At 39.1% G+C, this 18,604-nt stretch overlaps 1 protein-coding gene across 2 annotated transcripts; it reads left to right on the top strand.

Moving 5' to 3' along the window:
• The first annotated feature begins 164 nt into the window (after positions 1-164).
• GGNBP2 (gametogenetin binding protein 2) lies at positions 165-17,941 on the top strand. Of its 2 annotated transcripts, none has more exons than XM_053454296.1 (13): positions 165-323; positions 5,102-5,182; positions 6,764-7,017; positions 7,103-7,201; positions 9,238-9,351; positions 9,600-9,809; positions 10,434-10,608; positions 12,928-13,122; positions 14,012-14,162; positions 15,003-15,128; positions 15,219-15,364; positions 16,655-16,870; positions 17,299-17,941. In XM_053454296.1, the coding sequence occupies exons 1-13, from the start codon at positions 231-233 to the stop codon at positions 17,500-17,502; spliced, it is 2,064 nt and encodes a 687-aa protein (XP_053310271.1). In that variant the 5' UTR covers positions 165-230; the 3' UTR covers positions 17,503-17,941. The 2 variants fall into 2 exon arrangements, with proteins under 2 accessions (XP_053310271.1, XP_053310270.1); XM_053454295.1 differs by having other exon boundaries at positions 200-323; positions 9,600-9,803.
• Positions 17,942-18,604: the final 663 nt, after the last annotated feature.

Here is an 18,604-nt window from a genome sequence, read left to right as displayed (position 1 = left end):
TGAAAAAAATAACGATATGCTGTTGTTACCTATGTTTAATCGGATTATATTTGGTGAAGTCTGACCAGCTCTCCTAGGTCCGTATATGGCGAGGAGCTAGAAAGGAATCTGCCGGGCTGAAATTCTAGACTGTGGGAGAAGACAGAGGGTGGAGGATTTGCCTGCTGTTTACGACACTGTGTGCGCTGCTGTGTTTCAGGCAGAAGCTGAGAGAAGTGGCAGGAGCAGATATGGCGCGTCTAGTAGCAGTTTGCAGAGACGGGGAGGAAGAATTTCCTTTCGACATGAGGCAGATACCTCTGTACATCGACGATACTCTGACGGTGAGTGCTCGCTTCTCCGTGCAAAGTTGTGCTATGTCCAAAACGTATGAGGAAAGAGGAGGGGACGTCAGATCAGCACAGAGGCTTCCCGATCAGAGGGCAGGTTGGAAATGCAAGGCCTTCGCCTCGGTCTTGCAACCAGGCCCGTAGCAGCCCTGCTCGACGGATAAAATTTACGCGGCGAGGAGGCTTAAAGGAAGGAGAGTATATCGGTTTGCTGATTACTGTGTTCAAAATGTCAACAAGGTGCTGGTAGGGTAACCATAGACCGATATACGTCTGTTAATTTACTTCTCAGCAAGTGCGTATGTATTTTTTTCATATGCATTTCCATTTTAACATATCTTATGTTTACATATTTAATCTGAATTTATTTGTATTGCTACACATTCACATGCCATGTAACCTTCTATGCACTGAAAGTAAATCACTGGAGGCAGGTATGAGTTTAGTGTCAAAGTGATGGGGAAGTCCATGGAATATATAGATATTTCTCCTTGAGCATAAAATACAGTGCTGCATACAATTTATGTAGGGTGGCATCGACGAAAACCTGACTTTATCTCATAAGGCTGCCATTGTTGTCAGTGTTAATTGTTACTCAATTTCTAGATGGGTCAAATATTACCCTTGTTTTATGCATTTTATTTGACCCATCTATATATTAAGTGAAGAGTTTTTGTAGGTCCCATTTTCTCTTAAGTGACTATATAATATATATATATATATTTTATAATATATATAACACACTTCTGAGGGTGGTTTTCTGTTATATTATTAGAATGAAGAATACAACATCTTTATTTTGTGGGAATTTCACCTTTCCCAAGATTGAAAATATAAAATGATACTTGCACTTGCTGCCAAAGCAGAATGCCAAAATGAAACTGACTAGACCACCTGCAAATAAATAAACCAGTGGTCACATCCTGTAAGTTTGATTTGCATGGTTGTTGTCCCAATTATGTAAATAACGTTTACGCTCATGGGTATAAACAATCGCGGTTGGCCAGGCTTCTTATACAGGGTCCATTGACAGTGATGAGACTTGATCCATAGTGGTGGTTGTCCAGCAGAGATTCTGAGATGTCTGTGCGTGAAATAACAGAGTAATGTCTTCAGTGCTGTATGGATTGATGGTGAATGTTTGTGCAGCTTATTATTTTTATGTAGCCCCATCATATTCTGCAGTAGTGTAGGTAAATACAGTAAATGAGTAGTAAATAACATAACCCCACAGCGCTACGGAATTTGATGGCGCTATATAAAACAATAAATAATAATAATGCGACTGAAAGAAACGAGCTTACACTCTAGACTCACTCCTGTAATGTTACAACAGTGCCTGTCAAATCCTGCAATGCGTTGTGTTAGAGGTGATACTGTTGGTGACTTTTCGATGTAATGCTGATATGTATACATGGACATAGACGCTTTCAGGTGAGGTGAATGTTTCATATCGGCAATTTCATTCTATATTACTAAGGCTGACGTTAGGGAGGTTGTCTGACTGTTAGTTGTGCATAGTTAATTTAAAGTCATTCTTGCGGGAAATGGTCAATGATGTTGATCCTTCTTCAGCTTCCCGGGAAAAATCCCTGTAAAATGAATACACATCTAAGGTACTACTTAAAACTGTTGTGCCAATTGATCATTTGGTAGCTCCACCTGATTCCTTTGGTGTGGATGTGTTCTATAAGTGAATTGCCATACAGAAATAATATCCAAGTGTATCTGACCAAGGAAGTAACAAACACTCCAATTCTTAACTTCCAGAAATAAAAATATGGTAAACCATTAAAATATTTACTCTCAGATAGCCTGTTCATGTTTTAGCTCGCTTACTTCTGCATCATGAAGAGCCATCATTGGTCAGCCTCTCAAGCAAGGGTTGACTTTACCCAGGGCCGGCCCAAGACAAAATGCCGCCCTCCCCGTTATCTACCCTTCCTCCCTCCCTATTATCTACCCTTACACCCCCCCCCCCCTTGTTCTTGCCTTAAAGCAGTCCTGCGGCGAGTCTCCTGTTCGGTCTCGGTGCCGGCTTGTAATGCTGAGCGCCGGAAATGAGGTAATCTTCCAGCACTCAGCATTACAAGCTGGCACCGAGAACGAACAGGGAGACTCACCGCAGAGGAGAGAGGGGCGCTGTACTGACAGCTTGGTAAGCGAAAACCACTCGGCGCCCCTTTCTCTCTCTCTTTCGCTTTAAAAAAAAAAAAAAAAAAAAGGTTGCCCCACTCGGCTCAATTGTCGGGCCGGCCCTGACTTTACCTTCCTTTAAAATATAGTAAATTACGTGAGATGACTTTACAATCTTCCTACATCAATTATGCTTTATGCAGGGAAAGCTTAGTCTTTGCTGCATGATGAACTTGCCTGGTTGCTCAGTCACATTGCCACAGTGAAGTCAGTTTGTTGACATGTTTCATTCATTCCCTTGGTTTGGGAAAATACACTACTCAAACTACCTGCACCCAACAATGTGATTTCATTTTAGTTAATAGCACAGATTTAAATAAAAGTTTTCTAGGGATGCACCGACATATCGGTGGCCGAAATATATCGGCCACAAAAGGCATTGTCGGCAAAATGCCGAAATGAAAAAAAACCGGCCTAAAATAATCGTCCACGTGGGCTGGGCTGCTTACCTGCGCGTTGATCGCACAGTGTGCGAGCAGCCTCTCGGCCAGGAAAAGCAGGAACCCAGCAGAGTCATGTGAATGCACATCACGTGACTCTGCTCCATTCCTCCTTCCCTTGGGGGCGTGGCCAGAAAAGTTGTTCAAGAGGAAGCAGCAGGGCCCCTGCAGTAGTCTGCGAATTTGAGACTTGCAGTTCAGGTAATGGGGTGGGGGAGGGTGTATGAGCAAGTATGTGGGATTAAGGGAATGAATGTATCTGTAAATGTGTGTGTGTGTGTGGGGGGGGGGATGGTATGGCATAGGGAGACTGTAATCACACTCCTATCATGCCCAGGTTCTAGCATGTGCTGGCTGCCTGGGCATGATAGGAGTGTGATTGCTGTTAGACATTATATTATATATGTATATATAAACAAATACTTTTTTTTTGTGTGTTAACCATTTTTATTAAAAGTAAGTAACACGAAAATTGGACAAAAAAAATGCAATAAAAAGTATTTATATGATTAACAGCAATCATGCCTAGGCATACATAGATTCCAACATATACTGGCTGACTTTGCATGATAGGAGTTGCTGCTAACATCATATAAGTAATATTATTATTGAAATCACACTCCTATCATGCCCAGGTTCTAGCATGTACTGATTGCCTGAGCATGATAGCAGTGTTATTGCTGTAGTGTTAACAATCATATATATTAATATTGTTGCTGCATTTTTTTTTGTCCCATTTTGGTGAGTTATTTTTTTAGGGGAGGGGGGGCATTTTCGGTTCCAGCCAAGTGAATCCTGAAAATTTGGTTCAGAATTTTCATTTCGCTGCATCCCGTCGTTTTCAAAAAGTTTTGATTCAATATGAATTTACTTTTCTCTTGTAAGAGATATCCTTCAGCGAGGAACTAGTGGTTTGCCGACACTTTCAATGTAACAGTAGGTCGTTTTAGAGCTCTTGGAAGGCAAGTCAGAAAGTGTAGATGGAATAAGTACCATTTGCCTAGTTACAGCTCTGTGTAGACTATGCTTTACCACATAAACCGGTATGAGAAAGTTGCACAACCTGTTTGAGAAAACTCCTTTTTTTTAGTAGAAAGTCTATGGGTGAGGCCTAAAACCAGTCCTGGACAACTCTGACCAATGAATACAGCTTATTTACATTCATTACAACATAAAATAATGCATCTGGTAAGATTATAAACTAGCTGAAAATTCTTCCAACGTTAAAAACAGTGGCGAACATTCTCTACATAGTGTATATCTTCACATGCAGATGCTACTTTTAAAGTAGTATAATGTGAAGCAATCTGCGTAAGCATTCCACTATGGAGTTTGCACCGGAATTGGTTTGTTTTTCATGGTTCCTTCCTTGTCATATTTGTGGTAAATTGTAAGGGAGCGGACATCATTTTTTAATTTTTTTTTATTATTGTTTTATTACTTTGTTTTATTACTAATATAAAGCACTGCTTGCATAGGGCTATATCACCCAGTTAAAGGAAGTTTGTTGGACTTAAATGAAATAAAACCACATTTTCTCTGCTAATCTGTTACTGTGTACAGCACGCTAATGCTCATCAAGATATTTCATCTTTAAGAACAGCTTTTTAAAAAATACCTTGACAAAAAACGTATATTAATTGTTTTTTTGTTTTGTTACCGCTTTAAAGAGGAACATCCAAATGTTTTTTTATTACTGTTATCAGATTAAATTCTATTTAATTAATTATTATATTAAGTATTTAGGTTTTTGCCCGGCAAGCACACAGACTCCTGTAGTAAACAATGGAATGAGTCTTTATTAATCACCAAGCCGTATACTTGGACTAATGTAAGTGTGTGGAGTTAGCATTGCCAAAAGTAATCAGGTCAGTGTGGTGTTTGAGCAGAGGAATTCTTCATAATATCACATAACCAACAACGCCAACCTCCAGGTCTGTTCATAAAGCAACTTAATTTGAACAAATTGCGGTAAAGGCAGGTTTTTGTCCATGCTAACCTACGTTGCTGTATAAAGCACTCTGTTTTATGCCCAGGTAGAATTAATATTATATATTAGATATATTATTATTTACGGCAGTATAGCTGTAATGCGTGTTTAATTTTTATTTTTCTTTCTCTTTAAAATTTGTTTAGATGGTGATGGAATTTTCAGATAACATGTTAAGCCTTGACAAACAGCAAATAGACACATTACAACTCAAGCAATTTATTCAGGTAAGACTTTAAACTGTTTATAGTGGATGAGTGTATGCATTACGTATGTCACGTGCAAGGAGGTGATCTCTATGTTTACAAAAAACACTGAGCACAACAGAAAGAAATACAATGTGGTGGTCTTTTTTTATCCTTTCACAAAAAGAGCATTTTAAACAAATATATTTGTGATTAATTGTTTAACATGAATTTCCTATTTTGTGTTTACTGTACCTATGAGAGATATATATGACCATCACCACTATATGAGTTTCTTGGACGACCTATTGAAAAATCATGAGCATTAGTTTTGAGCAAGATTTTGAGGTGTATCTCTAGGAATTTGTGCCCGTTCATCCAAAAGGGCATTTGTGTGGTCGGGCATGAGAAGGCTGGCTCACAATCTCTGTTCCAATTAATCCCAAAGGTCTTCAGTGGGGTTAAAGTGAGGGCTCTTTGCAGGTCACTCAGATTGCTCCACACAGAACTCATCCAACCATGTTTTTTTTTAAAAAATATGCTAACATGTAAAAATATTTCCCCACTGTCCCCCAAAAAAGTGTATGTGTATATATAGATAGATGGATACATGTTGTTTATAAGCAAGTCCTGCAATTCTATATCTTCACAAAAGTTCCCGCATTGAAAGAGTTAAATATTGGCGTTATAAATGCCCATAGGGTGCCTAGTTTAAAAAAATGTATGATTTGATGGGGTAAATTGAATTGGCCGGCTTCAAAGAAGTCCCAAATATGGGACGTGGGCACAGAGTGACCAGATGTCTAAATGGCAAAAAATACACACCTCACAAAGGGTGGCCTTTTACCTCCTAAATAACCTAACCCATGCATGGTGGGCTATCACTGCGCTCAGGAGATGTTACTGAACACATATTGGGGTGTTCTTTGGCAGTGACATATACCAGGAGCGGACAATGTATACCTGGAGTACAACGTGGGGGGGGGGGAATATACAATTTTTTTTTTTACTACCATGAAGTTGTGGTGGTAGAATTAGTGCATGGAAATACCTTGGAGTGTCTAGTTTTCAAAAATATATGTTTTGATGGGGGTAAATTTCATTTGCCGGCTTCAAACATACCCGAAATAGCACATGGGACAGAATGACCAGATTTGGGGAAAAAATGGTTTTGAAATAGAAAAACGTTACTGGTACTTATCGCCCCGTAACGTGCAGAAAAAAGCAAAAAATCATAAAAATGTTGGTTATTTCTAAACTTAGGACAAATAGTAGAATCTATTTAGTGTTTTCATTAGTTTTTGCAGAAGAGTAAAAGTTTTTTTTTTTTTTTTTTTTTTAAAGTGAGAAAAAGTACAACAAAAAAGCACTTTTTTTATATATATAGTAAATTAGATATGATAAAAATAATGGTATCTAAAGAAAGCCCGTTTTGTCCTGAAAAAAACAATATATAATATGTGTAGGGGCACAATGTTCTACGAGTAAGAAACAGTCTTGTCATTAAGGGCTTGATATAAAAACTCAGTGTTTAAACATCATTATAGCGAACACAATTCTTGATTATACAGTTAGAGGAGTCTAATATTTTTGATTGTAATTGTTTTATTTCCATACTTGTAGCGCCACAGCATGTTGAAGGAGCAAGATCTGACGATTGCCATGATGGTGACATCACGCGAGGTTTTCAATGCTCTTTCTCAGCTGGTTCCATGTGTTGGCTGCAGACGAAGTGTGGAACGCCTTTTCACCCAGCTTGTGGAATCTGGAAACCCAGCCCTAGACCCACTTTCAGTGGGTGCTAAGGGAGTCCTCACATTGTCACACAGTTGTATGACCGATGCAACAAAATTGTACACTCTGTTTTATGTGCGTGGGTAAGTTTCTATTTTAAATTTGTTCAGGTAACCTTTAGCATGGAACCTTATTGTTCCCTAAAAAATATTTCGTTTTTTTTCCCAGGACTAAGCTGAGTAATATGATAGATGCAATTCCAAAAAGCAAGAAGAACAAGAGGTGTCAACTACATTCTCTGGATACACACAAACCAAAGCCTTTGGGGTATGTATTGTATTAGAGAAAACAATTTCCTAGAACATATATGACGGGTTTATAAAAATGATTTGCCATAATTCAAAATAGCTCTTAATGGGGCAGTTATGACAATTTTATGTTCATTAATCAAATTGTTAGTCAGTTATAGCCAGCTTGTCTCCACATGGCAGTGAAGTAGAACACCAAGTATCTACACAAGCACAAATGCACAGCACTTGCATTATTACCAGGGGAAGGAAGGCAAGGCAGGGAGTGTGTGAAATGCAAGCTAGTTGTTCAGTAAATTAAAAGACCACTAGAGTCATATTTTCATAAACCTTCCTGTGGGGTAGACTGTCGGTTAAAGATCCACACTTTGTTTAGGTAAGATAGTTCTTTACCTTCTGGAAACACCATTGCTACGCAATACATGGTCCACCTTGCATTGATGTTAATTATGCATGAAAGCATAATGCACATATACATAGGTCACAGTATGACCACTGGCAGATGAAGTGAATAACACTGATAATCGTCTCATGGCACCTGTCAGTGGATGGGATTTATTAGGCAGCAAGTGAACATTTCGTCCTCAAAGTTGATGTGTTAGAAGCTGGAAAAACATAAGGAGTGAATTAAAAGGGCCGAATTGTGATGGCTAGACAACTGGGTCAGAGCGTCTCCAAAATTGCAACTCTTGTGAGGTGGTCCAACAAAAGAAAAGCGTCTGGGCCAGCCCTGCTATGGAGCAGAGTGGGGCAGTTGCCCCAGGCAGCACTTTTGAAGAGGCGGAGCTTTGCCACCCCAAGCAGTAGCGTACCTAAAGGGGGAGGGGGCTGTCCGCCCTGGGTGCCACTCAAGGGGCTGCCCGGTGGCCTAACGGCCGCCTAACGCAAACACGCAGCTTACTGCTGTAGTGCCCGCGCACTGTATGAGGAAACTTCCCACGCAGGGAGAGCAGGAACGTGGGTGGGAATAGAGTTTCCTCTCTGTGGGCGCCACAGCAGTAAGTTGGGCTGCATAGACGTCTGCACGCCCCTCCAGTGATGCTTGGCCGGCCCCGGACCAGTGAAATCTGCAAGAGAGGTAAGGGGCTGCAGGAGAGTGAATGGATGAGTGAATAAATGTTAGTTAGGGGGTGATTGAATGACTAGAGTAAGTAGTGAGTAAGTTAGTGTTCAGGGGCAGAAATGGCACAAGTAGGCTGATTTAGGGAACAGAGGTTTGTTTAGCTTTAAATGTTTCTTTAAACCAGTATTAATATCTAATATCTATGATTTTTGCATTTTCCGTGAAGCCTTGAGATTTTGGAGACCTAATAAAATTGTAGCCCCATTAGAGTAACGGTAAGCACATATATTAACCATACTTGTTCTACTGCAGAAAGAAGTGATGCTTTCAATAAGTTCAAAGATGCCACATAAACTGTTTGAGTAAATAATACATTGTAATTGACCTTGGCACAAAATGACAAAGTACCAAATATCAAAGAAACAGAAAAATAAGCAGTTACAGGAAAGCTGTTCAGTGGAGATCACTCAATGTTTTGGCACAATGCCTTTCTCAAAGATGATCTAAGCTTAGCTATCAATCATCCATCTTCATATAATCTTGCAGAATAAGCAACTAATTGCCTCCGCTGTTACTTGTGATCATGTTAATGGCATCCACCATGATGACTTGTGATGTGATGTCACAAGACATCTCGAAATAGGAATTAGAGGGTGCAAGCACAACTTTGACTGTTTACAAACAGTGCTTGATAAAAAAAATATACCATCAGAACCATAATCCAAATGCAAATATAAAGGGATATGCAAACCGTCCATCATATTGTGAAATGTATATGCAACAAAACCCAAAACATAATAGAAAAACAGTAAGAAAATTATATATATATATTACACACATACACGGAAAGAAAGTTAAACACAATATAGGCATCCAGGTCAATGTAAATTGCAAAATATATATATATATAATAAATAAAAAAATTGTTACATAATATTCACTAACATATATAAAACCATGATTCATAATTTTACAATTCATTCTTCTTACAGGGGTAACTGGATGGACATTTGGGAGGTCATGTCCCAAGAATGCAGGGACGAAGTTGTTTTAATTGATTCAAGTTGTCTTTTGGAAACCCTAGAAAATTATCTTCGAAAGCACAGGTAGGTTTTAAGATCAGTGAGATAAAGGTGTTTCACCTGTTTAAACAAGAATATTTTTTAACTCCTTGAGGACAATGGGCGGTCCCTAAACCCATTGAAAACAATGCATTTTGAGCCTGTACATGTACAGGCTTTGTCATTACGGGGTTAATGATACAGGGCCAGAGCAATTTTCATGTTTTCTTTTGAAATCATTCATAAATGTGAGACATTGTTAAAAAACCAATTTCTTCTTTCCTCTATTCAAGGTTTTGTACAGACTGCAAAAATAAAGTGCTTCGGGCATACAACATTTTAATCGGGGAGCTGGATTGTAGTAAAGAAAAGGGCTACTGTGCTGCACTGTATGAAGGTCTTCGCTGCTGTCCACATGAACGCCATATTCATGTGTGTTGTGAGACAGACTTTATTGCACATCTTTTGGGTCGAGCTGAGCCAGAGTTTGCCGGAGGGTATGAGTATGTAACTTGCTAGAGTGGGCTTTCTAGCACTTTTCTTATTTTCTGATCGTTGTAATATAAACTTTTGGATTTATATATTTGTGTGTGTATATATGTATGTACACTATATATTATGTGGAACCTGATTTCATTGTGCCATGCTTTTAGAGTTGTTTGTTGAGCTGCATTGGTCTTTGCTCATCACCTGTAAACCTGAAATAAGCCACCATTTGCATAACTTGTAAACAATAATATTTTATGTGGTTCTTGTAGGTTTCACGAATCCTGCATTTTAGAGTTCTATACATATACTATGTTAAATAAACCCATGTAATAGTTTATAGATTAAAATCCTTAATACGCTTGTATTTAATGTGTATATCATGTAGAAAACGATATTAACTTTTCTAATAATTTGCATGATTATTCAATCATATTAAGTTGCTATTGATTAGTTTAGGCCAAAATAGTAAGAGTGGGAAAAGGAGACATACTGGCATGTAAAAAATAATGTAAACCAGGCCTGTTGGCATTTTTTATGTACTTTTTAATGTTTTATTTTATTTTAAAAGCAGCTTATTAAAATTCATAATACAAAACTATTCATCGGAAATAATTCCCTACCTTTTCCTTTCTATTTAGACGTAGGGAACGGCATGCCAAGACAATAGACATTGCTCAAGAAGAAGTTTTAACGTGCCTAGGCATTCACCTCTATGAAAGACTGCATCGTATTTGGCAGAAACTGCGAGCAGAGGAGCAAACATGGCAGATGCTCTTCTACCTTGGGGTTGATGCCTTGCGCAAAAGTTTTGAGGTAAATAACATTATTAGCATCGTCCTGCAGTATTTTGACCATATCATTTTCATGCATGTTTTCCAACTCCCTAGCTGTATAAACCTGAATTTTTGGTTTATTGGATTTATGCATATAAGGTGATGTGTGTTTGTGTAATGAGGAAGGGTGTGGCCTAAGGAGATGAACACCCTATGTCAAGGTGTGCATAATTATTAGGCAGCTTCATTTTCTCAGGCAAAATGGGCCGAGAAAGAGATTTAGCTGACCCTGAAAAGTCAAAAATTGTAAAAAGTCTTTCAGACGGATACAGCGCTTTTGAAATTGCTAAGATATTGGGGCGCGATCATAGAACCATCAAACATTTTGTTGCAAATAGTTAACAGGGTCGCAAGACAACTGTTGAGAATAAAAGATGCAAATTAACTGACAGAGATTTGAGAAGAATCAAACATGAAGCCACCAGGAACCCTTTGTCATATCTGTCATATTCCAGAACTGCACTCTACCTGGAGTGTCCAGAAGTACAAGGTGTTAAGTGCTCAGAGACATGGCCACGGTAGGGAAGGCTGAAACATGACCACCACTGAAGAAGACACACAAGTTGAATGGTCAAAACTGGGACAAGAAATATCTGAAGATTTTTTTTTTAAAGGCTTTATCGACTGCTGAGATAAGAGTGACTCTTGACAGTCCAGGTGGATGGGCCTGTGGCTGGATCGGTAACGGGCACAGTGCTCCACTTCGTCTCAGATGCCAGCAAGGTGGAGGAGGGGTACTGCTGGTATTATCAAAGATGAGATAGTTGGATCTTTTCAATGTGAAGATGGACTCAAACTCAACTCCCAAACCTACTGCCAGTTTTGAGAAGACTTTATTCAAGCGGTGATGCAGGAAAAGGTCTGCATCTTTCAAGAAGACCGTGATTTCTTTGCATGACAATGCTCCATTGCAAGTACTCCACCACGTGGCTAGCCAGTAAAGGCCTTAAAGATGAAAAATAATGACATGCCCCTCTTCCTCACCTGACCTAAACCCCATTGAGAACTTGTGGGCCCTTCTTAAACGGTAGATTTACGCTGAAGAAAAACAGCACGCATCTCTGAACATTGTCTGGGAGGCTGTGGTTGCTGTTGCACAAAAAGTTGATCGTCAGCAGATCAAGGAACTGACAGACTGCATGAATGGAAGGCTGTTATTGAAAAGAAGGGTGGCTATGTTGTTCACTGATTTTTATTTATTTATTTTTTTTGGAATGTTACAAATGTTTATTTGTAAATTTTGAGTTGTTTAGTATTCTCACTTTAACTCCTTCAGTCCCAGGGGTTTTTGTTACCTCAAGTCCCGGAGCAATTTTGCCATTTTTGTGGTATGTCGGTTCAGTGATTATTCCCTTTTCCTGTGAATAGTGTACCCATCTAAGCCATATATTATTTTTTCAAGGAGAGACGTGGCTTTCTTTTGATACCATAGATAATTAGCTGAAAATGTAGGATGAGAAATTTAGTAAAAAATAGCAAAAATTTGAATTTTTTTAGATTGCGCTGAGGGAAGGGTTAATTGGGGTAAAATAGGTATTCAGGGGTATTGTGTGGGTATTGTAGACACTTTTTGACACTACTGCAAATGCACAAAAATACACGGTGCTCTCTACCGGTACGTCCGTAGGGGATTCTTGAGATGCGTTTTATGGACGTACCGGTACGTCCATAGGGGACTGAAGGGGTTAATGCATCCCTAAGTTCCTGATAGCAATTTCTGTGATCAGCCAGTGTTGGGAGTGGGGTGGTAAGATATCTCAGCAGAGTCCGGACTCTGGATCTCTCTAGACTACTCAGTCCTTCTGGCAGGGTCCTGGTCCTCAAAAAGTATACTTGTATCAGTCATCCACTAAAACCTCAACATCTTACTATGCCCTAAATATTTTTAGGGATACAGATACCGACTTGCCAGTTTCACTTTGTAGTCGCTAAACAGTGAACGTAAACTTTTTCACATCCTTGATTTGTGTCTCTTTAAAATGCCTGTCCTAGCAAGATTCTCCTGTCATAGGTGCCAGAGGAATTTATTTATTGTTTTATATAGTGCCATCAAATTCCATAGCGCTGTACGATAGGTGGACAGGACATAACAAGTAGTGTATTACATAACAATTTGATTTACAGAGACAACAGGTGAGGATAAACAATATACCGTTTTTATTCATCCTTTGTTGACTGAAGATGTTTCGTGTTGGAGCTCTATATGTCAATCGAAAAGATAGCATGCCAGGACTTTAATAGTTATGACCTTTTGTATAACCTTTGTTTTTCACACTGAATTATTAACTCTGTTACATAGATGACTGTTGAAAAAGTACAAGGCATCAGTCGTTTGGAGCAGCTCTGTGAGGAGTTCTTGGAAGAAGAAAGAGTCCAAGAACTGAAACAAGAAAAGAAAAGACAAAAGAAGAAAAACAGGAGAAAAAACAAGTGTGCCTGTGACAATCCAGTATCTCCAGAAACCACAGAAATGGCTGTCACCATTCCACAAAACGTAAGATTCAACCAAAGCATGGAAAGTAATGGATTAGCAGGGAGATGCCCCTACTCCTGGGAAAAGAAACAAGTATCAAACAGGTCAATAGTATTAGTTTACATTAAACAAGATTGTCATAATAGACAGTCTTGGCAAAAATATTCTAGCTTTAAAAAGACATTTTGGTTACCCTAGAGTTAAGGGTATTGTGTATGTGCGCGTGCAAACAAATGCATACACTAACACACACTGGCTTTGTGTATGAATAATTTCAATTGGTGTGTGTGAGTATGTATAGTGCCATATGGTAACTAACACACTGATTCTATACATATATTCACAAACACTGAATCTGTCACTACACACATATACTCCCCTGTCCATCTTTCTTCCTCTTACCTGTCTGCACTGCGTGCAAGCTGTCCACACCTGCTTCCCGGGGTCGGGTAACGCGGGCGACTGCTTTAGCGTTCCAGTATAGACAAGCGGGTCCTGGCCAGGCCTGGTAAACCAGTACCAGGTACACCTTCCATACACCAGAAAGTTATTTCTATTTGCCATAGCAGTCTGGTGCCTGGGATTTGTCGAGCCCTGCATTACAGTAAGGTATATATTTGAGGCTGCCAGTGGAAGCAGTAATTCAAAATCATGAAATATAAGAAGAAAAGAATAGCACACCTTGTGTGGGGGGGGGGGTTGTATTGGTTATATACTTGTACAGATGGATTCATGAAATGCATTTACATGCTGTCCTTTTTGATATTCCAAATAAAAGTGCAGGTTGATCTAGCAAAATAAAATTTCTAGGCACTCAGGATACCAATGTTTTGCATCAAAATTAAGTTTTGTAATTTCATTGTAGATACTGACCATTTAGGGTTTTCCCCCAATGTATGCTTTTTTTAAGGAACCATTTGCTTTTATGGAAAATGGGTGCAAGAACTGCAACACACCTGAAGACAATGGTACTTGTGTGGAGGTTATTGTAACAAACGAAAGTTCTTCTTGTACTTGTCCAAGTGGGGGTGATCATCTGGCTTCACCAAAAATGAAAAAGGGTAAGTATGTTTCCAGGGCCGGCCCAAGACAAAATGCCGCCTGGGGCGAAGTTTAAAATGTCGCCCCCCCCCCGTACTTACCTTTCAGCAGTCCTGCGGTGAGTCTCCCTGCTCGGTCTCGGTGCCGGCTTGTAATGCTGAGCGCCGGAAATGACGTAATCTTCCGGCGCTCGACATTACAAGCCGGCACCGAGACCGAGGTAGAGGGCTCGCAGAGGAGAGAGAGAGAGAGAGAGAGGGGTGCCGAGCGGGTACTGACAACTTGGTAAGATAAAACCACTCGGCCCCCTCTCTCTCTCGGCTTAAAAAAAAAAAAGTGCCGCCCCTTCAAAAGTGCCGCCTGGAGCGGTTGCCCCACTCGGCTCCATTGTCGGGCCGGCCCTGTATGTTTCAACCGATTAAACTTAAAAATAAGTGACACTGTCGGCGTGTGCTTGCTAGTTTCTCACCAGTAGTAGTCCCATTTCAGTACTTTTTGTATTAGATACAGAAATATATAGGTGAAATGTGCACTTCGTAAGTCTCATGGCAATTTTTCTGATGAGTCTTTCTTCTGACTATTTTTGACAAAGTGCTCTTTATTAAAATTCAACATGAATTAAAATTATTTTTTAAATTTGTTTTTATAAAGTTATGTCTGAATATTTAATTTATCCAAGACCATATATTTTTTATATATAATCAATGTTGCTTTCAGGGGAATGTGTAATGCATGTTTAATAGCAGTCCATCTACTTACTGGCACTTTAATGAATGACTTTTTGTATACACTAACCAAATTAATATTATCATCATCGCTATTATTATTACTAACTATAGTGTTTTCTTTTTATATATCAGGGTTAACGCCTCATTCAAACGGTAGTGATTGTGGCTATTCATCTAGCATGGAGGGCAGTGAACCAGGCTCTCGGGAAGGTTCAGATGTGGCCTGCACTGAAGGCATTTGTAACCATGATGAAGCTGGTATGTACTGTTTAATATTTAAGTGTGTTATCCAAGACAATAGTGCCTCTTGACTTTTTTTGTTAATTTTTGTTTCTTGTCTTTTTATAGGGGAGGACTCCTGTGTTAATTGTGACAAGGAGGAAGAAGGTGACAGTTGCGTAGAATGTTGGGCCAATTCAGCAGGAGATAACCTGAAGGGAAAAAACAAGAAAAAGAAGAAAAAAAGCAAACCTTTTAAATGTGAAAGTGAAAATGTAAGTGGCATGACCAGTAAACTATAGACTTTTATTTTTCTTGACGGTTCCTTTTTTAATACCTATTTAGTTTTATTTTGTGTTTTGTACTTTTTGGAATAACTAAGTCGTCAGTGGTGCATTAACATGAAAATACAAATTACAAAAATATAAGCTAGATGTGCATAATTTGTTGAAACATTGGGGAAATTTTAACAATGCATTGGGTAAACTTAAGACAATTCTGCAAATTCCCAAATGCTCTGAAAAATACCCCTCGTCTTTTATTCAAGGTTGTCTTTATAATAATAAAAAATAGAGTGCTGCAAGGGACCTGGGTCCTCCTCTCTGGCAGCCGGTGAACCTCTCTGCGACGCGTGCGGACAACCTCTACTTCTGCCCGGCACTTCCGCCGGGGCTTCTATGATGGAGGGCTGGCGTGACAGGGCCTTCCTGTGCTCTGTTAATAGAAGCCCCGGCAGAAGTGCAAAGGAGAAGCGGAGGTTGGGGACGTGCATTGCACAGACGACCACCCGCTGCCCGACTAGACACCAGGAGTCTGGAGCACGGGGGGCAAGTCTAGGCATGCATTGGAAGCCCTGAGGGGCGGTGCATAGTGGCATATAGGGGGGGAGAGCATAAGACATTTCTGTGGGGGCAGACTGGCGTATATGGGGTGGGGTATAAGGCTTATCTGGGGTGCAGAGTGGCAAGGCAAGCTGGGGAGCAGATGTGCATAACTGGAGTTCAGGATGGCAAATAAAAACAGGAAATGCCTTTTTTCTCAGTCATAGTTTTTATTAAATATGGAAAAAATGGTTTACATGTGAATTGATATTTACTAGTAACTTTTTGTCCTATAGGGTAGTCTTATATTCAGGGTTTTTCTTTTTTCTAAATTAATATTCAAATTTCCAAGGGTAGTCTTTTAATCAAACAAATACAGTACTAAACTCGAGTGAGCCAACTAGTAGCTCTCCATCTGTTTTGAATCTACAATCCTCATGTCTTGAGAGCCATGTAGTATTGAAGGTACTACTGAGGGGACATCCTTCAGTCTTGATAAACACTATTCCATATTATCTTTTTTTAACTTGGACCCATAAAATGTAAAATTTTAATCCTATACGCTGTAATAAATCCCATACACCAAGACTGGTGTTCATACTACTTCAAAATAATGCTGGCTGGTGAATACACCTTCTAATCTCAAGCAGTTATGTTCTTTTGATATGAATATAATATGTGTAGCTGTTTGTTTTCTGGTTTCATGCTTAATGTTTTATTTTTTTTATTTATTTTGGTATATAGATTTCAAAGCAACCAACGTGTAACAGAGAGACCTCAGGCATTGCACACAGTGAACAGACCAAAGATGGCAAGGTCGATAGCTGCTGTACTGCCACAGAAAGCACTGGACAGACATGGGTAGATCACAGAAATGAATTGCTAAAGTGCACAGGCTCAGTAGAACTCTTATATACATTTGATGGAAGAAAAGAAACCAAGAGTTTAAAAGAGCTTCTGGTATGTTTTTATGTCTCGATTTCTAGTTTAAGTAACACCTTTCCATATGTATACTATGGGAGCAGCCAAATTTAACTGCCTGTTTTCATGATGCATGGTTTATTCTCACCATTTGTTATCTTTAAAGCAAATATCTGAAAAACTGTTTAATTTATAGAAAACAGAAGTGTACAAGCTAAAGTTAGCTTATAAAAAGTCTATTTGTTATAAAAGATGTAAAGATGAATATTTTAAGCGGACACGGCTACAGCCTTGATGATTGTATTTCTTGTCTATAGTAGTTGTACAATTTTTTTTAAAAGAAAGTTTCCGAACCTGCATTGGAATCTAGACTATCCTAAAACAGGGGAAGACTTAGGGTTGGCCGCAACTATGTTTCAAAGGTTTACATACACAAGGCAAACTAAAATATCTTTGGTACATTGCAGGATGAATCAGAATGTACATCAGAAGAGGAAGATGGGCTTTCTCAAGATGAAATACAGACATTTCTGGCAAGCAACAAGTCTTTTTACAGCAACCGACAACAATTCAGACAGTATCTAAAAGAGAAATTTAACAAATACTGCCTCTTACATGATCACAGGAATCCTCTTTGTAGCACCTGGTTGGCAACAGCGGGGGCAAATTAAAATAAACTAGTTCTGTCTTTCACTGAAACAATCAAAATGACTACTGCGCCTTTTCTGTCTTTGAAATATCTTGATTTGGGCCCTTTATTTAAAATTTACCATAATTTTCCCACTTTCTCTACTTCACCTACTTAATTCGGTTTTCTTATGGGAAGAGGATTAACTACACAACTTGTTGATTTAACTTTTGGGCTTGTAATGTTTTTCTTTCAAGACTCCACCAAATTTTTCTCTTTCCATTTTACCTTTGGTTAATGTTTATACACATTAATGCGCACACCCGTTAGCATCAAAATTAATGTTGTAATTTTGTACAAAATGACAATGAAAATAATATAGAAATTTACAACAATTAGACATCCATTTGCTAAATGTTTGGATGTAATATGTAAAAGCGCAATGTGCAGAACTGAAAAAATAAAGAATATTTAAGATGCAACTGGATATATTATAATACATTCTTTATCAGTGTCGTAGCCCGACATGTTTTACTCACGTAGATTTAGCATTGTTGAAAACCCAGCTGAAACTCATCTGGTCACCTTCCTCTGTGTCCAGTAACAGTAACCCTTTTATTAGGAAACCAGAAGTGAAGGAAACCCCAATATTCAGAGCTCTGGGTGGTTGCTTGGGGATTGGATGTAACATAATTGTTGGAGCCTGTCCAGAACATTTATTTTTGAGGTGCAAAATCTACACACACACAAAATACTGCTGCAAACTAAATTTACAAAACTAAATTTGAATGTTCTCTCTCCTGTGAAATAAATGAGGTTACTAGAGCCACTGCAACCAGTCTATGCTAGAATGCCATTCTTACTGGACAAATCAAACATTTGAAAAGTGGCTTGGCAATATATGAGTATATACTGTACATTCACTGGCCACTTTATTAGGTACACCTGTTCAATCAGCCAATCACATGGCAGCAACTCAATGCATGCCTGGTCAACACAGCTTGCTGAAGTTCAAACAGAGCATCGGAAAGGGGATTTAAGTGACTTAGAATGTGGCATGGTTGTTGGTGCCAGACACGCTGGTCTGAGTATTTGAATAACTGCTGATCTACTGGGGTTTTCACGCACAACCATCTCTAGGGTTT

Source organism: Spea bombifrons, chromosome 2, assembly GCF_027358695.1.
Source record: "Spea bombifrons isolate aSpeBom1 chromosome 2, aSpeBom1.2.pri, whole genome shotgun sequence".
NCBI lineage: Eukaryota > Metazoa > Chordata > Amphibia > Anura > Pelobatidae > Spea > Spea bombifrons.
This window is presented reverse-complemented; position numbering and strand designations above follow the sequence as displayed.